This window comes from Pristis pectinata, chromosome 29, assembly GCF_009764475.1.
Source record: "Pristis pectinata isolate sPriPec2 chromosome 29, sPriPec2.1.pri, whole genome shotgun sequence".
NCBI lineage: Eukaryota > Metazoa > Chordata > Chondrichthyes > Rhinopristiformes > Pristidae > Pristis > Pristis pectinata.
In genome coordinates this window covers 8,848,458-8,875,488 of record NC_067433.1, presented here as the reverse complement: position 1 = coordinate 8,875,488, position 27,031 = coordinate 8,848,458, and the positions used below count along the sequence as shown (strand labels likewise).

The following is a 27,031-nucleotide window of genomic DNA, read 5'->3' as shown; positions in this document are numbered from 1 at the left end:
GTGTCTGCTTCTAGTACTTCCCTCAGCAGCGCATTCCAGGCACCAACTACTCTCTGGTGTAAAAAAAACTTGCCTCACACATCTCCTTATAAACTTTCTCCCTCCCAATTTAAATGTTTTTCAGTGCAGCACAGTACGGGCCTTTCCTCCACACCTTCTCATTTTAAGAGTTTGAACACAGTTGCCCCACCAATGAAATGGCTTTTCTCAGTCCAATTTAACCAGATCTATTGGATTATCCCTTAATCCTTTTTATTCAGGCAGATGCAAGACTGCCCAGTGTATCTTAATCTTTCAGTCTGCAGTATCAGACAAACTGGTGGGAGATAATCTAGTCTGACAGAGATGGGTTAAACTATCAGACTAAATAGTCAATCATAAAGTTATCTGATATTGATTGATTAATCTATTAGACTAATTAATTAATCACAAATGCATCCAATGAGTTAATCTATCAGACTAAACACAAACCAATCTGACATTGATAGGGGCGACATGATTTAGGAACTGCATCCCCAGCTACCATCAAAAGACAAACAGTAACTGCAGTCCTTAACACTAGTTTTACCCTGAGCCCAATCTGCCCTCAGCCTGACCATAGTCTACTCTCTGACTCCAACCCCTGAGCCCTCTTTGCCCCATGACTCTGGTCTGCTCTGAGCCCAGCCTAGCCCTAACCCCACTCTGCCCTCTGACCCAGAGGCAGAGGCCAGTTTGTCCCCTGCCTTCAGCCCAGAGTGCAGACTCACCCTGAGCCTCATCTTCCTCCTGACTCCAGAACTGTGTGCATTTCTGGTCACCCCATTACTGGAAGGATGTGGAGGCTTTGGAAAGAGTGCAGGACGCTGCCTGGGTTCAAGCCTAAAATTGCTGGCCTTGTAGCAGGTGAAAATGCAGAGTGAACCTGCTTTATTTTTTATCTCCCTTACTGAAGTTAGTATGGATTGAGCCAATTCATCATGTCACTTTGATGCCACTCTATAAGGAGAGGTTGGACAAACTTGGGTTGTTCTCTCTGGAGTGGCGGAGGCTGAGGCAAGACCTGATACAAGTTTATAAGGTTATGAGAAGCACAGATAGAGCAGACAGCTGGTATCTTTATCCCCGGGTTGAAATATCAAATACTAGAGAATATGCATTTAAGGTGAGAGGAGGGAAGTTTGAAGGAGATGTCTGGGGCAATTTTTTTTAAACACAGAGAGTGGTGGGTGCCTGGAATGGACTGCCAGGGCTAGTGGCGGAAGCAGATACGATAGTGGCTTTTAAGAGGCTGTTAGATCGATGCATGAATTTGCAGGGAATGGAGGGATGTGGATCATGTGCAGGCAGAAGAGATTCAGCATCATGTTTGGCACAGAGATTGTGGGCCGAAGGGCCTGTTCCTGTGCTGTACTGTTCTACATTCTATGTTCACCTGACCCTAATCTTCCTCCCGATCCCAGCCCCTGACCTTACTCTGCCGCCACCTGACTCCAGCTCCTGCACTGACGTGATCGTCTGCGGGGACCTTTGCCCCTGGCCTTTGCAGCACTGGCCCAGGGTGCAGCTGACGCAGGCTCAGCATTGCTGGCAGGGCGGATAGAGCTGGAAGCCGCAGGAGACTGCAGAGGTGCAGCTGCAAGGGTGCTCGACTCTGACAAGTCAGCTGCAGTTTCTGTCCTCACTTACCTGGACTGGACAGGTTTAGGAGCAGGTGTGATAGAAGGGGATGTCTCCACAGCTGGACTGCTGGTGGATTCACTATAAAAACATAAAACAAGATAGACAGAGAGAAGTTGCTGGATGTGGATTTTCTCTGCACCCCCCCCATAGCCTCTGAAGAGGGGAGGGGTGAGGAGCTGATTTTAACATCGAGCACTTCGACAAGGAGAAAGATGAAAGTCAAGAGGGCAAGAGTGAGGGAGAGACAGTGCGAGGAGGCTGACTACCTCCTCTCATGTACCACTTACCCAGAATGGACAACGATGTCATTGTTGATGGAGCTCGTGCTATCGTATATTTCTGCAACAGGACTGCTGGGTTCACTGATGGAGATAACATGAGAGAGACACTACATGAGGTGACCTCTAGTCTAGCTGTCCCAGACTCACTTCCCCAGGACGTGTACAGTATTTGTTCCCTTAAAGACTGGGAAAAGCCAATAATCTAAAGTTACAAACGGATATCCCATCCAAGCTCACTTACCCTGTGTGGATAGGGCTGGCGATTGGGCTGATGTTATCGGAAGTCTCAGTGGCCGGGCTGCTGGGGGTGAAGGAATCCTCATCAAAGTCCTTGGACAGGGAGATGGAAGCCTGTTGCTGCTGCACACAAGAGACAAGGAGAAGGGAAATACCAGTGAGACAAGTTCACTCCACAGAGCACAAGCAACCCACATTCCAATGAACCTTATCCACCTTTCAAAATTCCTGCCAGCTTCACCGCTGACTTCCAAAGGTCTACCAAACTCAGGGTCTACTATTCAAACTGGCCTGATTCTTTCCACAGGTAAACTACTGCTGGCTACGCCTTTGATGCAGTATTTGAAGTCACCACACCTGACTGGTCTTAAGCTTGGGTGGTTTGTTTTTTTGGAAGAGCTGAGAGATAAAGCAAGAACACGGGCCGAACCTTTCTAAATATATCCACGGACACTCGTTTCTCTGCAAGCAGCAGAAATAGTTAACCGGTTGGTAGTTCTGCCATCAGCTTGGTCTTAGCACAAGGAACAAAATCTCTTGGATGAGGAAGGATACCTTCATTCGCTCTCCTTGAGAGAAGAACAGTCAGGAAGAGGCTGGTGCTTTTGGTTACACCTCTCCCACTGGCTTTCTTCCCACTGCATGCAGCAGTTCCACAGTAACCAGGGATCCTCGAGAGGAGGTGAATTCTGATGGCAATTCATTGATTGATAAGAATGATAAAATTGGAACAGATGGAAGCCATTTGACATTCCAAGCCTGCGCTAAATTATCCAATAATGGCCGATCCTTTATCTCGTCCACCTTCCCACGCATTCCTCTTCTCCCTTGATTCCCTTAGGGGCCAATTCAGGGTTTCATATACCCTCAAGGACTGAGTTTCTACAGGTGTCTGGGGTAAAGAATTCCAAAGGTTCACACCCCTCGGTGTGAAGAAATTTCACGTCATCTCAGATCTAACTGGCCAACGTGCTTCCCCAAGACTGTGTCCCCTCGGTTATTTTAATCTCTTCACCAGCTCCCTTGATATATTCCCTGCCACACCCCCCCCCACCCCCACCCACCCAAATCGTATATATTTCAATGAGATCACCTCTCATTCATCTAAACTCCAGACTACATGGGGCTGCCCTATCACTCCCAGGATTCCGTCTAATGAACTTTTGTTTGAGTGCTTCCCAAACAAGTATTTTCGTTATGTGAGAAGACTTAAGGCTGTAATTGAAGATCAAAAAAGGTGCAGATGCTGCAGATCTGAAATAAAAACAGAAAATGCTGGAAACACTCAGCAGATCAGGCAGCATCTGTGGAGAGAGGAACAAAGTTAACGCGTCAGGTCAAAGGCCGAGACGGTAGGCTGTAGTCCAGATATGATCTCACCAATACCTTTATTGCAGAAGGACTTCCCCATTCTTTCGAGGCAAAGATACCATGTGCTTTCCTTGTTACTTGTTGCACACACTTGTCAAGTAGTTCACGTACAAGCACATCCAGGGCTCTCTGCACACCAACATTTTCCACTCTCTCATCATATAAAAAATATCCTGTTCATTTTCCTGCAGTAGATAATTCTCACATTCCTCCCCGTTCCGCATTCTCCCCAATTGTCCAGACCCCTTTGTAGCCTCTCTGTACCCTCTTCATATCTCCCACTTACCCTTGTACCTTGGAGACATTGCACCCATCTAAGCCATTGGTTAAGATTAATAATAACTGAGATCTCAGCACTAATCCATTTGTTACAGCCTGCTAACTCGCTCACTCCTTACACTGTGTTCCTTCTTTTAATCTCAACATCTGTTTAAGTATTCCTGTCAGTTGAGCAACATCTGAATCGGTTAAATGGCCTGTAGGATTCTAGTTGTGATCAACGTGCATCCTCCCCCCTTCAGATTCCACTGTGCCACACATCAGCAGACCACTGCCAAGAGTGGCGAAGAGCTGGTAGAAGCCAGTGTGATGAGGGAAGGAATTAGTCCTTGGCTGTTAGCCTGGAAACATGCAATGTAATAGTGGCTGTACACTGCACACTGCTTCTGAAATCTGATTCTATTAACTTCAATGGAAGTTCAATCAATTCTGGAAGCAGAGGACAATGTGCAGGTACTATGATATTGCACATCTGGTCCTATCAACTGAGAGGGAATTTCTGGGTGACGGTCTCAGACTCCTTTCCTTCTCTATCTATGGAGATTGCCTGACCGCCTGACTTCAGGGCTCACTGGAGATCTAATGTGAGCTACGCACCTGGATTTCTGTGACACAATACATGGAGATTCAGCGTGTCACACAGCCACATTGGATTGAGATGGTGCTCTAAATGTCAATGTAAAGGACAAAGTATGTAGCGGCAATACCTTTATTCCACTCGGGAAGCACTTAGGCCAAAGTCTTTAGGGAACCAACCATTTAAATAGTAACAGATCAATTCCATACTTATTGGGTCTTGAGGATCTAAGTGTGCACTCTTCCTATTCATTGGCTATTCATTGATACTGAAGCATACAAATACATTAGATACCATTCAATATCACTGGCAGCACTCCTACCCATTACATCACTGGCACATCCCTTCCTACCACTGGTAATATCTTCAGGAGGCTCTGCTTCAAGAAGGCAACATCTATCATCAAAGATCCCCACCATCTGGGCCATGCCACCTTTTCACAGCTACTATCAGGCAGGAGGTACAGAAGCCTGAAGTCCCACACCACCACGTTCAAGAACAGCTACTTCCCTTCAACCATTTGGTTCTTGAACCAACCTGCACAACCTTAATCATCACCTCAGTATAGCAACACTATGACCACATTGCACTACAATGGACTTTATCTTTTTGTTCTAATTGCATTCTTTCTTGTATAATTTATGTTTAATTTGTTTTTCCTCTGAATGTTGTGTATCTGATGCTATGTGCCTGTGATGCTGTTGCAAGTAAGTTTTTCATTGCACCTGTGCAACATGTATTCTCGCTGCCTTGGTGAAGCAGCCAGCATAATCAAAGACCCTACCCACCCGGATCATTCTCTCTTCTCCCCTCTCCCATCAGGCAGAAGATACAGGAGCCTGAGGGCACATACCACCAGGCTCGACAGCTTCTATCCCACTGTGATAAAACTATTGAATGGTTTCCTTATATGATGGGGTGGACTCTTGACCTCACAACCTACCTTGTTATGACCTTGCACCTTATTGTCTACTTGTAATGCACTTCCCTGTAGCTGTGACACTTTATTCTGTAGTCTGTTATTGTTTTTACCCTGTACTACCTCAATGCACTGTGTAATGAATTCATCTGTACTGACGGTATGCAAGACAAGTTTTTCAATGTACCTCGGTACAAGTGACAATAATAAACTAATACCAATACCTGTGCATATGACAATAAACTCAACTTTGACTTGAAAACCTCTTAGTGATTGGAGCTCCTTATCTACCACTCCTCCTATGACAAGCAACAATTTTTCTAAGAACCATATTGAGCCTGAAACTTACCTTGGCTTTACTTGTAGAGGGGGGTTGGGATTGACACTGTTGCTGTATAGAAATTAGGAGAAAATGCCAGTTATTAAGCAAAAAGGAGGGGAGAAGAGGATAAAAGGAAGGTCACAACCTGTGCTCTACAGTCAACCTAAAGTCCAGTCCCACCACAAGCAAGCCTGGGAAAAGCTCCGTACCTGCTCCCCTTGAACTGTGATCTGGTCCTTTGCAGCCACGATTTCTGGTGCAGCAAATGACATTCTGTGTACAGCGGGAGAGTAAGATCTGGAAGGAACAACAAACACAAAGAAACTCACACCAGTTTCCCCTTAACATTTCTCTTTTTCTCCTCCAGGTACACTGCCATCCGGGCACTTTCTCTTCTTGATATCCTCACTGTTGGAATCAAGACTCAGTGCGCCAGCTCTACTTCATTCCTTGCCTTGGACCTCTGGGTGGTGTCCTGCATCTGATCTTGGCTCTTTACCAAGGTTCCTCAGTTGGCTTCAGGCAGCTAAAAGGAACCAGAATGTAAACGATCTGAAAGGTACTCAACGTGGCAACATGTGACCCTTGAACCATCATGGAGCGTGGAGATAATTTCACTGCCCTGGGTCTGTTGATCTACTGAGACACCAGTGTGATGTTATGCCAGCATGCAATGTCCACTCCCCAGGTAACAGACCTCAATATTTGCATGCACATATACAGTAGAGTAGGAATTCATCCTCTGTTGTACGTTCACTGCAAGCACATCTTTACAACGCACAATCAGTGCATGTAACAGAAGATGTATTTCCACCCCAATGAACCTTACACGTCAAAATCAGCTGTCTTCTTTGCAGATAAGTAGTCATCTTCTTGTTCCTTTGAGTCATCCTGTTTCAGGTACTTGCTTGCATCTACTCCAAGGACATCTTCTCCTGTTAATCAAGGAGGTTAAGAAGTCACCAAACATTTTCCGCAAAAACTGCATGCCTCCCAATCCTTTCCCTCCTTGGACCTATCCATGCCTTGATTGACCTTCTGGGCAGTGTGCTGCCCATGTCATCATCAACTTGGCATCCCATAAACCATTTCATTGCACTACCAAGGCAACAAGACAGCCAACAACAAAGGACCCATTTTCTCCTTTCCAATCAGAGATGATAAATATGCCCGAGTGGAGTTGAACATTGGCTGTTCCGGACTTTGGTGCAGATATGCTTCTCCAAATCCAAAATCCTGGACTTTCTCCACAAACGCTTCAGTAAAGAGCTAAGCACCCTTCTCTCCCAAAGCTGGAATGGTAACAGCACATTATGACCCCAAGCTGGAGTAAAATTGAGAAGTGGCGTGAGCACAGCTGGTAGATGGAATGGAGAGAAATGCAAATGGTTCAATCTCATTTTGCTTCAATGTCCTGCAGCATGAGAAAGCCTGGAATGGGATTCTGCCTCAGTTAGACTAACACTGGCCACAGTGACAGGTACTTGAAGCAAAAAGCAGACTCATACCTAGGATAGTGTGGGGATTTCCTAGAAAGCAAGAGAAGTGACATTTAGACCACAGCAATCAGAGCACTCACAACCCTGTCAGCTATTTATTTTTGATATATTAGCTTCTTTATGACACTGTGAGAGGTGCAATATATTAGGTTAAGGCTCTGAATATAAACATCTTGTCAAAGAGGGGCATTGCATGGGTCTTGTGGACATCTCTACAGCCCAATCAATCTCTCTCAGTTATCCAGAATCATTGCTACTGGTTACATTCCCACTAATATGCTCACTACACATCGTCTAGTGTCAGGTGTGGTCAGTCAGTCCCTGCACACACTACAGCAGAGCTGGGGGCGTGGCTGCTGAATTCCATCCCTATGACCAAATGTTAGAAGGTCAGGGCCTGGACTAAAATTCCAGAGTCATGGAAAGAACAAGAAACAGATGCAGAAACAGCCCTTTGCGTTTGCTCCAACAGCCCACAAAATCTTGGCTGATCCCGCACCTCATTTCTCCCACTCGATCCCTACATTCCTTGATTCCCTTCAAGTCAAGATCCAATGATCTCAGCCTTGGACATATAACAATGCATGAGGAAACACCACCCTCTGAGAGAGAGAATTCCAAAGGTTCACAATATAGCAAAGAAACAGACCCTTCAGCCCATCAAGTCCGCAGCAACCATCAAGCCCCCATTCAGACTCATCTCACACTAATCTCATTTTATTCTCCTGGCACTCCCATCAACTCCCAGCAGATTCCACCACATATCTACACACAAGGGGCAATTTACAGTGGCCAATTAACTGGCCTAAATTTCTCCTCATCCCATTCCAAAATGGGATGAGGAGCCCCTTATCCTGTGACAATATTTCCTCATTCTATATTCTTTACCTGAGAGGAACAGTCTCTACCATTTCAATACCTCTCAGAATCTCTTTTGTTTCAAGGTAATGATCCCTCATTCTTCCAAAGGCTGGTGAGTACAGGCTAATTTTACTCACTCCCTCCTTTTGGAGTAACTCTCTCTTTCCAGCAATCAATCTCCTGGGCAAATATATCCTCAAACTCAAATCCCACCACAGCACGTGGCAATTTAAATTCAGGTGATTAAGTATGGAATAAAAAGATAAAGTCAGCAACAGTGAAGAGTCCTGAAGAAGGGTCTCGATCAGAAATGTCGACTGTCCATTTCCCTCCATAGATGCTGCCTGGCCTGCTGAGTTCCTCCAGCATTTTGTGTGTTGCTCCAGATTTCCAGCATCTGCAGTCTCTTGTGTGACCAAGATACTACTAAATTATCATACAAAGCACTTAATATTGTTTATAGAAGGAAATCTGCTCTAACCCAGTCTGGCCTGTCTACGATGCAGCAATGTCTTAACTTTCCCATCAAATCTTAGCAGTCTGCCCATCACCATCAGTTCACAGGCAACTAGGGACGGGTGATAAATACTGTCCTTGCCAACAATGTGCACATTCTATGAATTAACTGTATGGAATAATGAAAACCTTCCTAGGTGGTGTGCTATTTGTGTTCTTGTGTGTATATGGTGTTATGTTAAGCAGTCTCAATGTGGTCTGTCAGATAAGTTTACTTTCAGAATGTGCCTTACATTGCCTGTCGCAGCCCAGGCTGGAGTTCTCCTTATAATGATAAACTGCTTTCAATCATGACACATAATCATCTCCATAACTAATAAACCACAACTGAAATCACACTGCCACATTGCAAAGCTGTAGTGATGTTCATGGTTCAATAGTTATTGAGACAGGGTGCTGTTTGTCATGCAGAGAGAAGGCCGAGTTTCTGGGAGCATAGACAGAGAGAGGCAGAAGGGGAGAGATACTGCTGGCAACCTTTGTCTGGACACAGTGGTTGTTTCTCAGCAACTGTGACTGCAAACACATGCCACGACATTGCATAGAACTGTCCAAAGTTCTCCTGCTTACTATGGCTCAGTATGAAATATTGACCATTTCCCTATTTATTACTGGGGGAGAAACTGAGCCCTTCCTATCAGCAGAGAGGGTGCTCGCCTGAAGTGAAATCCAATAAAATGTGCAGATGCAACTTAAAATCTTTGAATGAGCCCCTAAGCCTTTGCACACACTTCCCCTGCACCTCCTTGGGCCCAATATTTCCTCAATTTTATGGTTCCAACTTTCTGCATATCTTTTTCTTCCATGGACCCTGGTTGAACCTTCGCCTCTTTTGGTCCTATTCTATGGAACTTGTTCCCTAAAACTCTCTGACTCTCCATCTTCAAATAGGTCCATCTCGTTGGTTGGGTTTTCATCTGGCCCTCCTGCATTTCCTTCCTTCTGTCTGTGAAACACCTGAGGCATCTCAATTAAATACATCATAAAAATACAAATTTTTATTATTTGAGCTACTGATAAGCAGTCTTATTCACAACATCAGTTTTATATCAAGGAGAATTGGGATTGGCATGTTCTGGGAGGCATCTTTTGATTCACTGAAAAAAATAAGTTTTTAACCTGCAGAGTTCATCTTAGGAATAGAAATAACTCAGGCTGTGCGTTGATCATGGGTTTAACAGGAATAACCCTTTGTGAATATATCGATGTGTGAGGTTATGTTTAAAGAAGCAGCTTTAATCTCTCTGGATGCCCATGAGAACAAGGTGATAGACCAAGACCTAGCTGAGAGTTCGTCATCTGATCTTATCACTTACCTTCATCCTCTGACACGTCCAGGGTTTCATCAACGGTTTCAGGAAAACTCAGTCTGTGCTTCTCAGTGATAGTCTGTGGGGAAAATGTGGCATTAGTTCCAGTGGATTTATCATTGTGGACAATAAATGCTTCCTTTCAGCTGCGCTTCCTACATCACAGACGCTACACTTCAAGAAGTTCTTCGTGAGCTGTATGTAGATCACTTTGAATGACATGATGGGTACTAAAGAGCATAAAGAATAGAAGCAGGAATAGACCATTAGGCTCCTCCTGCCTGTTTGCCATTTAATAAGATCCTGGCTGATCTGTTAGCTCAGCTTCACTTCCCTGCAGTAATTCAGATCCCTCGATTACTTCAGTATCTGTTGAATTCTATCTTGGGTACATTCAACAACTGAGTCACCACAGCTTTCTTGGTTAGCAAATTCCGAAGATTCAGCACCTCTGAGTGAAGAAAACTTTTCTTACATTAGTCCCAAATGGCCAATCCCTTATTATGAGATTGTGACCTCTGGTTGTAGACGCCCAAGCCAGGGGAAATCTCATCCCCGTTAAGCCCTGTAAGAACTCTGTATGTTTTTAATGAGATCACTTCTCATTTTCTGAGATGAGTCTGCTTAATTTCTTCATGTATGACCAAACAACTATCACGGGAATTGATCAGGAGAACTTCACTTTGATCTCTCACAAGCATATCTTTCCTTAAGTCAACCGGACCTGTACAGAATATTCTAGATGTAATTTCACTGGTATCTTATGCAACTAGAGCAAGACATCTCAATTGCCAGAGGAGGTGGTAGAGGCAGGTGCAAATACAATGGCTAAAAGGCATTTGGACTGGTACATGGATAGGAAAGGTTTACAGGGACATGGGCCAAATGTAGGCAAATAGGACTAGCTCAGGTAGGCATGGACGAGTTGGGCCGAAGGGCCTATTTCCATGTTGTACAACACTATGAGCTCTTGTACTCAAATCCTCTTACAATAAAAGCCAAGATACAATTTTCCTTCCTAATTCCGTGCAATATTAACTTTGGGTGACTCGTGCACAGGGATCTCCAGTTCCCTTTGAAACCTGTGTTTCTATGTTTTATCTTCGCAAAACGTATGTGGAAAGACAAGAGATTGTAATATTCCATTGGCTATTTCCTTAGCTGTTCTATATCTGCCCAAAACCTCTCTGGATCCTCCTCACAACCCACACTGTCACCCAGCTTGGTATCATCAGGAAGCTTGGATATTTTACCCATATCATCCATATCATTGAAGTAAGCTGAAAATAGCTGGGGTTCCAAGTTGGATCTCTGTGGAACCCACTAATCACATCCTCCCAATCTGGGAATGACAATCAGAGTAAATTTTTCCAGAGTAAATACAACACTGCCGTGTTTGCACCACTCTTCCGAGGCACACTTCTTATTCCTGTACCTAATCATCTGTCCGCAGTGGTTCCGCCTTCATCGTTTCTAAAAATGTAATGGTAGATCTGTCAGGGAAATGTCTGAGGACGGTCACCAGTTGGGACAGGGAACGTGACCCAACCAAACAATGGCTCACTGAAGGTGGCAACTCTCCCCCTACCTGCTACATTTCCGGTTGGCAACCTGAATACTAAATCACTTAAAACATTGTACAGTACATGTATGTGTAGATCTGTGCCATCAATGTGCTTCCTGTGAATGCAGGGCTGCTAATCAGTAATGTCTGATGATCAGATAATTTGGTTTAGATGTTGGTCATAGGGTAAATGTTGGTAGGACATCTCTGCTCTTCTTTAGAAAAGTTGTCATGGCATCCGAGAAAAGGAAACATGGACTTTTCATGACTTAGGGTAGAACATAGAACACTACAGCACAGTACAAACCCTTCGGCTCATAATGTTGTGCCGACATTTTATCCCTTATCTAACCCTTCCCTCCCAAATAGTCCCTTATTTTTCTATTATTCATGTGTCTGTCTAAGATTCTCTTAAATGTCTCTAATGTATCTGCCCCCACAACCTCTGCAGGCAGTGCGTTCCACGCACCCACCACTCTCTGTGTAAAAACACTTACCCCTGACACCTCCTTATATCTTCCTCCAATCACCTTAAAATTATGTCCCCTCATGTTAGCCATTGTCGCACTGGGAAAAAGTCTCTGACTGTCCACTCGATCTATGCCTCTTATCATCTTGTACACCTCCATCAAGTCACCTCTCATCCTCCTTCTCTCCAAAGAGAAAAGCCCTAGCTCAGTCAACCTATCCTCATAAGACGTGCTCTCCAATCCAGGCAACGTCCTGGCAAATCTCCTCTGCTGTCCCTATGATGTTCCAGAGAGCTTTACAACATATGGTACTTTTGCAGTAGGGTCACTGTTGTAATATCTATATCTCAGAACATAGAACATAATGGCACAGGAATGGGCCCTTTGGCCAACTATGTCTATGCTGACCATGATGCCAAATTAAACTAACCCCATCTGCCTGCACATGGCCCATGTCCCTCCATTCCCTGCATGTTCATGTGCTCGTCTAAATGCCCCTTAATTGTCACTATCATGTCTGCCTCCACCACCACCCCTGGCAGCATGTTCCAGGCACCCACAACTCTCTGTCTAAAAAAAAACTTGCCCCACACATCTCCTTTAAACTTTCCCCTTTCAAATAATAAAAAGGCTTCCAATTTAGAAACAGCAGTACAATCTTTCTCAAGAGAGTCTCTGTGAAAGATGATTACAACTTTGAAAGTTCTCACTTAGATCTTTTGTGCTTTCCTTCTTGTTTGATTTTGTTTTCTATTCATTAAAGCTCAGTTATTACAGCATTTACTGGTGCTGAACAGCTTACTGGATATCCAACCAACCCTGGAATGAGAAACTTGTCGGTTCAAACCCCTTTCCATAGTATTCCAACCCGAACACATAATCTGGTTCGAGACTCCAGTGCAGTACTAAAGGAGTGTTGCACTGTGGGTGATGTAGATGAGGTCCCATTTACTTTCTCAGTAGGATTTAAAAGATCCCATGATGATATCAGATTAAGCAAGTTATTCCTGGTGATGAGGTCAATGTCTACTCCTCAATCAACATCACCAACACAGGTAATCTGACCACTGAGACGTTGCTGTTTCTGGGAGCTTGCTATGCCTAAACTGGCTGCCATATTTCACATAGTACTTCACTGGGTGTCAAGTGGTCTGGGACTACCTGAGGTTGTGATAAGTGCAAGTCTGTCTTTGTTTCTATCTGAATTGTAGGCGTTCCTAATGCAATTGGGAGATACAAGGTGAATAGGACTTCCGTTTCTTGTATTTGTACTCATGTCCTGCATGCTGAAGATTCTTCACTTGTTGGTGTCACTGTGCTATTTCACACAGTGTGCTTCATGAATGAGCCCAGGGCAGCTGAATGGCCATCAAGCCACTTGCGGCATTGTGTCTGGGATCCTGCCAACTATGTCAACTGATAGGAATCTAGATAAGGCACCTCCTGCAGAGTTAGAAGTGGTTACGTCAGGGAAGGGCTATTTTGCAGGCAGGTGAATAATTGCCTTGTTCTTAGTTAAGCATCCAGGCAGATAGGGTTAAAGTGAACCCCCATTAGTTAGCTGGAAGCCTGGATCTGCTTACAAGACATCATCTACTTTCTCCAGCGCACACTTCCTAATGCTTTGTGCCACACATGGCATAAATTGTGAGTACATGTGTGTGCAAGAACCAGGTTGCAGCCTCCCAATGTGAATTGTGATTGAGTTCACCATCAGGTTAGTCACTGCTGGCCACACTCACTGTGCTCATGGTTTCGTCAGTAACAATCTTTAACACGTCTGTTACGGAGATGTAGCCGAGTCGCTTTGCGATCGCTAACGCTGTGCTTCCATTCTGAAAGTGGATCAGAACATTGCTTGGTGTCAGAATCAATCACATTGAGAATGCATGGACAATACAAGCTGCCTTCAATTCGGGCAAAGACTCAATCTAACCCAAGTCATTCAATTAAACCCTGCACTTTTTTTGGGAGCTTTCTCCTCTGCTCCTTTAAACCATTGACTCATGCTAGACAATGGTTCCCAATGTTCTCTGGAGAAGCTTGTTCCATTCAAGGTGAACCTTGAACCATTGACTCATGGCTTGACACTTCCTAATGTTCTCCAGAGAGACTTGTACCTCATGTAAGTGGTTACCATTCAAGGTGAATCTTGAACATTGAGTCATGGCTGGACAATGCTTCCTAATGTTCTCCAAAGAAGCTTGTACCTCATGTAAGTGGTTACCATTCAAAGTGAACCTTGAACACAGAGGTCACTTGGTTATTCAGCAGAGGAAGTTGGTCTCACTGATTGTGCTGTCCTCATCTCACCCCTCTGTACATATACATCCCAGACACTCTGTGTTAAGAGCAATATGGTAATGGAATATTGGACTGCATTTGCTTCCTTAATCCAGGAGCACTGGGGTTAACTGTTCTGTTGCTTCATCAGCTAACTCAGCGCACAAATAAAACAGATTAGAATAGGTCAACTGTTCAATAAGATCAAGACCTATCCTGCATTTCACTTTCCTACGCAATCCTCAGATTCCCCTGAACAATCTAACGAGCTTAGTCTTAGTTATACTCAGTGATTGGAAACTCATAGCCCTGAAGGTTGAGAATTCCAAAACTTTACCGCCCTCTGAGGAAAGAAGTTGCTCCTCATCTCAGCCCCAATCATCAACCCTTTATTCTGTGCTGTGACTCCAGAAGGACTAGGGACCAATGCCTTCTGCCACTGCTATAAACGCTGAGGCATCTAGAAAGCACAATGCATGGAAATGGTTCCTTGTTGGTGCCTAGTTACATTTGAGATCTGGAATATTTTTGTTTCAGCATTCAGTGCCTGTGACACTAGAGTTACTGGTGTTGTGAGGGAGCTGCATTTACTGCAACAGCTATGATCTTGTGGGTTTATTCAGCCACATAGCACATGTGTTGATGTGGCTCCCTTGCACAGGAGCATCCAGCTAGCTCCACAGCGCTGTCTCTGGTCCTCCATGTAACTAGCAGAATACAATTCCCATCTCACAACACACCGTGGTGATTTCATTTGGAGAGGCTCCATGCTTTAAGAGGAGGTTAACGACATCTGTGTGGCCTTGTTGTGCAGCCTGGTGCAAGGGCGTGTGTCCGATCTATGGAGAGGAAGAGTGGGGTGGGAAGATAAAGAGTAAGAGAAAGAGAGAGAGAGAGAGAGAGAAAAGAGAGTTATTAAGCACACGGAGTGATAATCTTACAAGAAAATCCCATCTGACCCTGCTTCCTCCTTTGACCTCTTTGCTTTTATTTCCCATCTTGTTCCTTTCCCTTGACTTTCTGGGAAGGTGGCCAATGGCTCCCAGCTCTGTGCCAATGATACTTGATGGTGGACCTCAGCCTTCCTCTCTCATTCACCCACATAAAACGAGCAGGCAAACTCTGGATAGTCCAGGCATCGATCTGCCGAGTCCTGTATCCATGGTGCCTCAGTGCCATCTTTGAGCATTCCTCCTTTCCCCCACCACTCCCCCCAAAAAAATTGTTTGAATAAGTGAGCAGGGAAGTCATAATGAGATGCCGACAAGCCAATGTAGCAGAGTGTGAGCATATCCCCAGGAATCTGTACTCCATGAAGCTGAAACTGGTCTAAGTGTCACAGTGCTCTATTTAACCCTGTGATGTTGCACTTGCCTTTATCGTTGGAGACTCAGAGTTATCCATGGGTCTGAGGGGTGACCTCACTTTCAATCCCTTTCCTCAATATTCATCCTCAAAGACCTACTTCACATTGGTTGGATTCCAACCTGAAAATTGTCTCTCCTGACCTTTCAAACATTAAGTCTTGACTTCTCTCCCAAACTTGCCCGTTGCATGTCAATCTTGAAGGAAAGTGAAAGGCACTATGAAAATGGGAGTCTTCCGTCTTATTTTTCCCTAGAGCAGGACTTTCCCACCTAGACAGGTGGGACAACCTGTGGGACCTTGCTGAGCACACACAAGCTGCCCGGTTCCCTGCACTGGTGGTAAAAGGAACCATGTTCTGAGTTTGTAAAACCCATAAAAAAAATGCCCTTCTTTGTTTTGCAATTCACAACCTCTCCACTGAACCACTGCCTGTATCTTGCTAGCCCTAACTGCCAGTAACGTCCCTAGGATACAGTCATAATGCAGGCAAATGGGATTATTGTAGATGGGCAAAAAGGTCGCCAAAGGGACCCTACACATGCTGTATGATTCTATGACTGAGAGTCCCACCCGTCTGAGACCTTCTGGTGCTGATTTTACCTTCCGCCCCAACCACTCATGGCGCAGATCCAGGTAACTAACAGCAGAGGACAATGCGACAGGTCAAGCCATTAGATTCAGTAGGGTCCCGGCACATGGAACTGCTGGGACAGATTTCGGCCTCCTCCTGTATCTGGAGGCCTCTGTTTAAATGGAAGCTCAGTGATTTGGAAGGGGATTGGTCCTGTTACTGTGACCCTACATCAACCACATCTCCAGCCTCTTAGACAAAAACTGACACAGGATTTCTTCCCAAATGTTAAGGAACGAATCAGAAAGTGGCAATACCTTGGTTTTGCAGTTGACATTTGCATGGTTCTGGAGCAGAAACTTCACCATGTTTATGTTTCCATGGTGACAAGCCATGTGCAGTGGAGTGTATCCAGACTGTAAAACACAAAACGTCACACCTTTTACGTGATGTAACCACAACACAGAAAAACGCATCGCAATCAAACGACAAACTTCCAATCAAAGCTGCTGTCAATAGTCAATGCTAACAGTCATGTTCATTGTCGGATCCATCCTTTCCTCCTGTGCCTTGTCCTCTGTTTTTATTTTATCATTTAATTCAATCTGCCACGTGACCACCCAGTCCCCCAACCCATAAGTCACCTCAAAATCTATCACCCCGTTCCTCTCTGCTTACCATCTTCTGCTAGCCTCAAGACTCAGTGGTGGTTCTGGGACTGAATTCCGGGGAACTCCACTGCACACCTTCCTCCACACCACCAGGTTCAGAACAGCAACTTCCCTTCAACCATTCAGTTCTTGAATCAACCAGCACAACCCTAATCACTAGAGTCTAGCAACATGATGACCACTTTGCACTGTAATGGACTTTGTGTTTTTTTGTTTTAAATTTTTAAAAAATTTTAAAAATTTTTATTTACAGCATGGTAACAGGCCCTTCTAGCCCAAGTCTGCGCCGCCCATTTTTAAACCCATATTAACCTACCCATACGTCTTTGGAATGTGGGAGGAAACCAGAGCACCCGGAGGAAACCCACGCAGACACGGGAGAACATACAGACTCCTTACAGACAGCGACGGGAATCGAACCCCGATCGCTGGCGCTGTAATATCGTCGTGCTAACCGCTACGATCCTAATTGTGCCCTTTCTTGTAAAAATTGTGCATAATTTATGTTTAATTTATGTTCTTCTTGTGAATGCTGCTTATCTGATGCAATGTGCCTGTGATGCTGCTGTGCAGACATGTACTTGTGCAGATGACAATAAACCAGACTTTGACAAACCCCACCCCCCATTCATAACACATCCATGGTTAACCTTGTGCCAATTTTCAATATGTGATACATTTTCCAGATTGTAGGTCTCCAAATCCACAATGTCAACTGCACTGCCCTCGTCCACTCTCTCTGTTGCTTCATCACTTTCGCCTGGTACCTTGAGGTGGTTGATTTCTTTATGGTGCTAATCTATATATTAGCCAAGTCCCCCTCTGGCCTCCTTGAGCCAGTTTACAAATTGCAGTGGGTTTAGTTAATACTGTACAAACAGGCACTGGAGCTTGGCACCCCGAGAGATGGATGAGTCTTTCACTCCCATTGACACGGACTGCCTTTCAACCCAGTCCCGGTTTGTACGTTTTGCCTGCGAGTGAAATAGTTCACCTGGACAGGTACACGAGAACGTAATGTAAGAAAACAGGAGTGAGATTAGGCCACTTGGCCCCTCAAGCCTGTCCTACTATTCAAAATGGCCTCACCTCTTCTTCTGTGCCTGATTCCACAATTCCCTGATCTTTCAGAAATGTATCTACCTCCACTTTAAATACTCCTAATGATTTAGCTTCCACAATGCTTGGGGGGAAGGAATTCTAGAGATTTACTACCCTGAAGTCCCTACACAACAGTTTTAAATGCCACCCCTTCATCTTGTCCCCTCATCTGAGATTCTATGGCATCTGCTCTGTGCTGCCCAAAACTGCAAGTAATTGCAGAGAGTTGTGGACACAGCTCAGTCCATCACGAAAACCAGTCTCCCCTCCATGGACTCTGTCTATACTTCTCATTGCCTCGGAACAGCAGCCAGCATAATCAAAGACCCCACCCACCCCAGACTTTCTCTCTTCTCCCCCTCCCGATGGGCAGATACAAAAACCTTAAAGTACATACCACTAGGCTCAAGGACAGCTTCTACCCTGCTGTTATAAGACTATTGAAAGGATCTCTTGTATGATAAAGATGAACTCTTGATCTCACGATCTATCTCATCATGACCCTTGCACCTTATTGTCTACCTGCACTGCACTTTCACTGTAACAGTAACACTATATTCTGCATTCTGTTATTGTGTTCCTCTTGTACTACCTCGATGTACTTTTGAAATGATCTGTATGGATGGCATACAAAACAAAGTTTTTCCCCGTATCTCAGTACATGTGACAATAATAAATCAATTACTACTGGAAATGTCTCAAAACCTCCCCAGTGATACTCCCTCACCATCTTATAGGTTGCAATAAGATCACCTCATTCTTTTAAACTCTGAAGAATATTGATTTAATTTCATTAGCCATGTGATTTTGCACACTATACAAGGTCAGGGACAGATGTTTGTGTATATTCCATTATAATGGGGATGTTAAACAGGAGACACAAGAGACTGCAGATGCTGAAATCTGGAGCAAAAAGCAAACTGCTGGAGGAACTCAGCGGGTCAGGCAGCATCTGTGGTGGCAGAGGGATGGTTGACATTTCAATTCAAGATTCTGCATCAGATCCTGATGCAGGGTCTCCACCCAAAATGTTGACTCTCCCTCTGCCTCCACAGATGCTGCCTGACCTGCTGAGGACCTCCAGTATGTTAAACAGATTGCAGTGGAGATCAGAGCATGTGCTCACAAGGTTAACACTCTGTTCCTTTATAAACTGCAGCCTGCTAATAACAGTTCTGGAACTTGATCTTGGGCTGAATCATCAGACAAAGTTTTGCTGTTACCTTTGTTGTTGGTTCAGGTAATGCTCCATGGTTGATGAGTACTTCAGCCACCAGAACCCGGTCCTCCTGAGCCACAAGATGTAGGGGTGTCAGGCCGTTCTGTGAGAGACAAGAGAAAGCATTGGCTGGCTACAATCACTGCATCACGTCCCACAACGTACCCACCATGGAGGGGACATACTCAGTGTTTCAATGAGCCAGTGGCTATTCACTTCATGGCCGAGCAGCTCAGATCCAGTTCCCCCTGAATAAGACACTGCACTGAGCACCATTCTCCACCTCGAGATGTGGTAGAGCCTCAAGAGTAGTTCTGAGTATTGCTCTGCTATACCAGGGCAACACTAGCAGCAAAGTCCCAATACAGCCACGTGCTCAGGTTGACTTCTACAACTACAGCTCATTTAACTTTTCTGCCTGTATCAGTTATCCATCTGTGATATTTGCTCAACTTGTTGTTTTTTCCCTATTTTTCCCCCTCTGGGAATGGACCAGTAGTGTAGCGGTTAGCATAACACTTTACAGCGCCAGCCACCCGGGTTCAATTCCGGCCGCTGTCTGTAAGGAGTTTGTACGTTCTCCCCATGTCTGCGTGGGTTTCCTCCGGGTGCTCCGGTTTCCTCTCACATTCCAAAGACGTACGGGTTAGGAAGTTGTGGGCATACTATGTCGGTGCCGGAAGCGTGGCGACACTTGCGGGCTGCCCCCAGAACACTCCACGCAAAGATGCATTTCACTGTGTGTTTCGATGTACATGTGACTAATAAAGAAATCTTATCTTATCTTACATGCCCAGCCTGACCTGCTGGGTATGTCCTCCTGCTCTGAATTTTGTAACTCCTACATTATTTTGTCTATATTCTCTAGTCTACGTCTTCTAGTCTGCGTCTTCACTCTCTAACTATTTCCATTCACTCACTGACCAGATAACCTTGTTTACAGTATATCCCAATGGTCACCCCAGTTAGTTGAATAGGAACACAGGAAATGGGGCCTCAGTGCAGGAAACAGGATAGAGAGTTTTACTACAAATAGGCCTCTGATTGTGCCTTTTTTTCCTACTAATGTCTTGTTTTTGCACAGTTTTTTTCTCTCTCTCTTCACTGTTTTGTATAATTTATACTCTGTGCGTTGTCTACACCTACATGCCTTTGATGCTGCTGCAAGCAAGCTTTTCATTATACCTGTACCTCACGGTACTTGTGCACATGACAATAAACGCGACTTGACTCGGTTTAATGTCTAATCCAAAAGATTGCATCTCTTTCTGTTTCCTTTTCCAAAGGAGGTTTATTCAGTGATGACGACAGCATCACATCATTACGATACCACAGTATTCCACTATTCACACAATTTACAGTCAACACCTTCAAATTACCACACAGTCATCTCTATCCAGAATGCACTTGAGCCCCTGTGGCACCCACTGGTCCCAAAAGGCCCCCAATGTACCCGTGGACACTGCATGCTCCTTCTCCAGGAACACACAGGCACGGACATAACCCCAGAAGAGGGGCAGGCAATCGGCTCGGCAGAACTCCTCGAATGCCTGCCACCAGGTTCCATGGATGGACACCTTGGCCTAGCCCAGGAACAAACCAACCAGGAGATCCCCCCAACCTACCCACCCCCCTTCCGCACTAGGTGGCTGAAGATCAGGAGCATGGGGGCTGAAGTGCTGCCAGAACTTGAGGAGCAGCCCCTTCAGATACTCAGAGGCTGCAACCTCTCACACTCCATTTATACAGGACACACCAACTCCTCCCAGCTGCAGAAATGGCAGGGGGCCGGGGAGATGAACCTCACCACTGGTTTCATGAACTACGGAAGGTCTGAAGGACTCCATACACCTCCGGTGGTGCCCAGTTGCTGGTCCTTACCTTACTGTTCAGGTTGGCATCGGCTTGACTGTCAAGGAGCAGGGTGACCATCTCCATGTGACCCTCCTGGGCCGCCAGGTGCAGAGGCGTCACTCCCTGGAAGGACTCCGTGTTGGCCGAGGCTCCGTGCTCCAGCAGGCTCCTTGCAATCTCTGTCTGGTTCTGCTTGGCAGCGATGTGCAGTGGGGTGTAGCCGTTCTGGAATTGGCACGGGAGTATAGTCAATCGGACTTCAACGATTTGCTTCAGGCGCTGCCCGTCAAACTAAACCCCCACACTCACGTAACACAGTGCGATGGGGTTGCCATTTTGCTCCCTCAGCCATAGATGGCTGTCCTGATTACTGGCTCCCATCAGTATCATTGGAGATAACAATGGTGGGGGCACTTGTCTTTATCAGACAGTTGTGGACACAGCTCGGCACATCATGGAAACCAGCCTCCCCTCCATGGACTCTGTCTATACTTCTCACTTTTTCAGTGAAGCAGCCAGCATAATCAAAGACCCCACCCACCCTGGACATTCTCTCTTCTCCCCTCTCCCATCGGGCAGAAGGTACAAAAGCCTGAAAGTATGTACCATCAAAGACAGCTTCTATCCCACTGTCGTGACCATTGAACGGTTCCCTAGTATAATAAGATGGACTCTTGACCTCTTTATCTACCTTATTATGACCTTGCACCTTACTGTCTACCTGCACTGCACTTTCTCTGTAGCTGTGACACTTTATTCTGCATTGTATTATTGTTTTACCTTGTACTACCTCAATGCACTGTATAATGAATTGATCTGTATGAACAGTATGCAAGACAAATTTTGCACTGTATCTCGGTACAAGTGACAATAATAAACCAATTTACCCCATGAATGTATGCATCACCTCCCACAGCCTTTCCAGTTGGGAATTTCGGAATACAGGGGAAGATCTTAGCTCACCATGTTGTGTGCAACAACACACAAAACACTGGAGGAACTCAGCAGGTCAGCAGCATCTATGGAGGGAAATGGACAGTCGACATTTCGAGTTGAGACCCTTCATCTGGACTGGAAGATAGCGGGGTGGTAGCCAGTGTAAAGAGGTGGAGGAAAGGGGTGGGAACAAGAGCTTGCAAGTGACAAGTGGATCCAGGTGAGGGGGGGGGTGATAGCCAAATGGGGGAAGAGGGAGAATGGGAATGGAGTCAGAAACTGTGAGGTGATAGGTGGAAGTGTCAAAAGGCTGAAGATGATGGAATCTGAAAGGAGAGGAAGGTGGAGCCTGGAATAAAGCAAGGGAAGTGGCGAGGGGAACGATTTGTGTGTTGCTCCAGATTCCAGCATCTGCAGTATCTTGTGTATCCATGTTGTATGCCTCGTATTCAACTCAACTAGAGTGGAGGAGCATTGCGCCCGCCAACTGTACTGGTGTTCCTGGTGGAGGAGTTACACCAATGCCCATCTTCCCTGCTGCTTACGGGCTGGTCAAACCCCTTACCCTACAGCTTCGCTGGCTGGAGTCCCTGCCAGATGGCACTCTTGCTTGCACTTACCCGGGCTGTGGCATGCGGGGATGCATTTTGGTTGAGAAGAAGCTTCACGATGTCGTGGTTGTCATGGTGAACGGCCACATGGAGAGGGGTCAGACCATTCTGCAGGGCACAAAGAAGGATGGTGTGAGAGGAGAAGATGATCTCGTTTCTCCTGGTATAAAGACCCAACAAAGTCCATTCACAAAGATCCTGATATGGATGGACCACAGAAAGATTCCAGTTTGGATGCATCACGGCTTGGTACGGCAACTGCTCTGCCCAAGACCACAAGAAGTTGCAGAGAGTCGTGAACACAGCCCAGTCCATCACCAGCCTCCCCTCCAATGACTCCGCCTACACTTCCCACTTCCTCAGAAAAGCAACCAGTGTTATCAGGCACTTGAACGGACCTCTCATACGCTAATAGATGAACTCTTGATCTCCCAACCTACCTTGTCATGGCCCTTGCACTTGATTTGTCTACCTGCACTGGATTTCTCCACAACAGCAACACTATATTCAGCATTCTGTTTTCTTTTTACTACCTCCATGCAATTATGTATGACATGACTGTCTGAATGGCACATGAAACAAAAGATTTTCACTGTATCTTGGTACATGTGACAATAATAAACCAATACCAATCCTAATGAAGTCAACATTTGCCATGCCAAAAAGATAAACTCCTTTCTCCGACTTCAAAAAGTTGCAGGCGAGCTAACTTTCTCTCCCAATTAGTTTTGCACAGGAAATTGTGTGCGCAATTGAACAATCACTGTTGCTGGTTTAAAACCTTTTATAAGATGATGCATATCAGCTAAGTTAAAAGAAATGCATTTATAATTGAGAGGCATATTCACAGATTCAGTGCCTTCTCACCTCTACAATAACTAAATTAGCAAATGCTCACTTCATTTTAGTCTACTGATAGGTTCCCATGGCAGGCAAGGATGACAGAATGGTTGTTTTGTAAGTGATCCTTCTCTATGCGATATGCTGCAGGGGGTGTACTCCCTGCTCATCAGAGACCATTATGTCTTTCATTCTCTCCGGCCCAGCCAAATAAATTACAGTGTAAGAGCCCTGCCAACTCCTGGTGGTGACGTCGACCTTCATGCATCAGTTAGTACACAGCCAGTGCTCAGACTCTAGAACTTGGCTGCTGTAAGGTAAAACAACACCTCCATGCATTTCACAAGAAAACTGTCACTTGCAACAGACTAGATGTCTTGTTGGAGGAGTTAATACAATTGAAGGAAGGAGCTTTGTGAGGTGCATAGCTTCTTCACAGTTACTGTTTTTATAAACACAACGTCCTATCAATCTTCTCTACTGCCAGAGTGAAGTCCAATGCAAACTTGAGAAACAACACCTCATATTCCGCCTGGGTAGTCTACAACCTAATGGCGTGAATACTGAGTTTTCCAATTTTAGATAACGCTCCCCTCTGGTGGGCTGTTTCCTCCTTTCCCTGACACCCCCCACCCCCACACCCTCTCTCCTTCCAGTCCTCCCATTTTTGTTTGTTCTCTTTCCCTCAAACCTATCCCACCCCCAGCATCCCCTCCTGGTTCCATCCACCCATGACACACACGGTCAGACACAGGCTTCCCCCCACCACCCCCACCCACCCAGTTCTGGTCCCGTCTGCCATCCATTGCTCCCCTAATGGTTCCCTTTATCACCTCCTCTACTTATCAGATTCCAGCACTGGCAGCTTTCCTGTTATCTCTCTCCAGTAGCTGCCTCCGACCTTCACACTCTTCTCCCCCCATCTTGCTCCATCTGCCTCAATTTTATTTTTGCCAAAGTCTCCCAAGTCCACCGTCACTCCCCTCCCCTCCCCGGTACAAGCTGCCTGTCATCTTGCACCCCTCCTCAGTCCACCACCTCACCACTCCCCTCCTCCCCTTTATACCGGCCATCTCCCCACTCCACTCTCAGTCCCGAGGCAGGGTCTCAACCTGAAATATCGACAATTCCTTCCCCCCTCCACAGATGCTGCTCGACCTGCTGAGTTCCTCCATCAGATTGTTTGCTGCTCCATGTTCCTTCCTCCTGGTTTTTGCCTACTGTTGCATTTCCCCAACAATTTACTTTATTACACAGAAACACAAGAGAGTGGATATGCTGGAATCTGGAGCAACACACGAGATGCTCGGGGATCTCAGCAGATCAGGCAGCATCTATAGAGGGAAATGGACAGTCGACATTTCAGGTCGAAGTCCAGATGAGGGGTCTCAACCTGACATGGTGACTGCTGATTGTCCTCCCTAGATGCTGCCTGACCTGCTGAGTTCTTGCAGCATTTCATGTATTACTTTATTATGCAGTATTGGTTACAATTAAACCAGTGCAGTCTAAACTGCGCCTCCTGTAGACTGTTGGAGAACGTCCGATGTTGGCCCATGGACTGAACCACTGTAATCCGGTCTGTTCCGAGTGTGGAGTTACCTTTCCTGCAGAGTTGGGCTGACCACCTCGTTGAAGCAGCAATTCCATAACTTGCATTTTACCATACTTGGCAGCGACATGGATTGGGGTAAACCCTTTCTGCGGACAGACAGACAGAATGTCAGACCACTCAGAACATCTCCAGAAGCTAATGATTTCTCATGTCCCAGTTATTGGTGTTGAACCTTATCAGCTCATCTCTCCTACTCCTCAGCTGGACATCAGCAAACCTGCAGTGGGTTATTCCTTCAGGGCACGCTGCTGAGATCAGACCTGCCTGCCCCACTCTTTTTGTACCGCCCGGCTCAAGGACAGCTTCTATCCCGCTGTTATAAGACTATTGAATGGTTCCGTTGTACGAAAAGATGGACTTTTGACCTCACAATCTGCCTCGTTGTGACCTTGCACCCTACTGTTGACCTGCACTGCACTTCCTCTGTACTGTAACATTTTATTCTGCACTCTGTCATTGTTTTTACCTTGTGCTACGTCAATGCACTGTGGTAATGAATTGATTTGTATAGACAGACGGTATGCAAGACAAGTTTTTCACTGTACCTCTGTACGTGTGACAATAGTAAACCAATTTACCAATTTAATCTCAAAAATAAACTTTATTCATAACAAAATATATATACAGGAGAATAAACACAGTGCAAAACTTTTTACATTCTTAGTGTCATTTGGCCAAAACATTCAGTCATGTTAACACTTTTTTTTAACCATAGCACCATTGCCACTGATGTGGCCCCCTGGGGTGATACACTCTTTCAGTGTTTGAGGGGCTTTCTCACCTGATTCAGCCCCTCCATGTCTAGCAGTGGAAGAACCTGCTCCACTCTTTCCATGGTCTCCACCTTAACACAGGGAGGCTGAGGCCAATCGTAACATAGCAACACTGCCCCAGTTGCAGTCATCTCCTCAGTTTAGTGCAGGTCAATAACTGAGCTGTGTGCCCCAGTGCCACAATATGAACTCACTTTACCCATTGGACCTTTGGGGAAACTCAATGGAGATCCATTCCATCTTTTCTGGCCTGAATGAATTCACTGGTCAACAACTTGCCCACATACCTTTGTCATTCTGGTCTGTGAGGCTCCGTGGTCGAGCAGGACCTCTGCTACTTCAACGTGCCCCTCCCGCGAGGCGATGTGCAGAGGCGTGTGGCCCGCAGTGGTCGCTGATTTCGGGCACGCTCCGTTCTCCAGCAAGAGCTTGATGACATCCAGGTGGCCCAGGCGAGTGGCACAATGCAGGGGAGTCTGATCGTCCTGTGTGGAGCAGAGACACAGTGACAGAAGACAACTAGACTGGCTTTTACAGTAGACATTGTGAAGAGGCACTCACCGTCTCGGAAAAGTATCCAACATAATCAAAGACCTCTCCCACCCCGGACATTCTCTCTTCTCCCCACCTTCCATCAGGCAGAAGATACAAAAGCTTGAGATCACACAGCACCAGGCTCAAGGACAGCTTCTATCCTGCTGTTATAAGACTATTGAACGGACCTCTTGAAATCTTGACCTCACAATCGACCTTGCACTTTATTCCCTGTCTGCATTGCACTTTCTCTGTAACTGTAACACTATATTCTGCATTCTGTTATTGCTTTTCCCTTTGTACTACCTCAATGTATTTATGTATTGAAATGATCTGTATGGATGGCATGCAAGACTAAAGTTTTTCACTGTATCTCGGTACGTGTGACAATAATAAACCAATTACCAGATTTGATATGGGAATTGGAATTCGATCAACAGCACACAGACACTGTTAGACTGGGAGCACAAGAAGTCCTGTCCAAGATATCCTGTTTTACCTCTTAAAGTTAGGTAATTGTGTGCAGTTGCTGTCCTTACTGTGTGGATGTCTATTAACTTGGCCATAATCATTAGGGATTGTCCAGTGTAAGCACTGCCTCAATAGCTCAGTGTCTTAACCACTTGTCCAGAACTGGAAATTAACTTCTATATATGTTGGATTTCATTACTTCAGCTCATAATTGTAGTGGGATACTTAAAAAGTTTTAAAGATTTTGTTTTTAATATTTTTGTTCCATGTCTTTTATCTGTCTGTATTCAAACTTTTTCCATCTTTCTCTGAATTG

At 45.4% G+C, this 27,031-nt stretch overlaps 1 protein-coding gene across 8 annotated transcripts in view; it reads right to left on the bottom strand.

Moving 5' to 3' along the window:
• The window catches only part of LOC127584319 (ankyrin-1-like), a 329,079-nt gene that overhangs the window by 71,636 nt on the left and 230,412 nt on the right, over positions 1–27,031 (bottom strand). For 6 of the 8 annotated variants that reach the window (XM_052041013.1, XM_052041016.1, XM_052041021.1 and 3 more), the window contains exons 14-27: positions 25,998–26,195; positions 24,925–25,023; positions 22,492–22,590; positions 20,963–21,160; positions 19,086–19,184; positions 16,408–16,506; positions 14,892–14,990; positions 13,611–13,703; positions 9,841–9,913; positions 6,478–6,583; positions 5,858–5,945; positions 2,185–2,303; positions 1,950–2,024; positions 1,669–1,740 (exon numbers count right to left, since the gene is read on the bottom strand). In XM_052041013.1, coding sequence (XP_051896973.1) covers positions 1,669–1,740; positions 1,950–2,024; positions 2,185–2,303; positions 5,858–5,945; positions 6,478–6,583; positions 9,841–9,913; positions 13,611–13,703; positions 14,892–14,990; positions 16,408–16,506; positions 19,086–19,184; positions 20,963–21,160; positions 22,492–22,590; positions 24,925–25,023; positions 25,998–26,195 — 1,517 coding nt within the window. The remainder of the gene's footprint in view (positions 1–1,668; positions 1,741–1,949; positions 2,025–2,184; positions 2,304–5,857; positions 5,946–6,477; positions 6,584–9,840; positions 9,914–13,610; positions 13,704–14,891; positions 14,991–16,407; positions 16,507–19,085; positions 19,185–20,962; positions 21,161–22,491; positions 22,591–24,924; positions 25,024–25,997; positions 26,196–27,031) is intronic. The other 2 variants (XM_052041014.1, XM_052041020.1) reach the window with 2 other exon arrangements.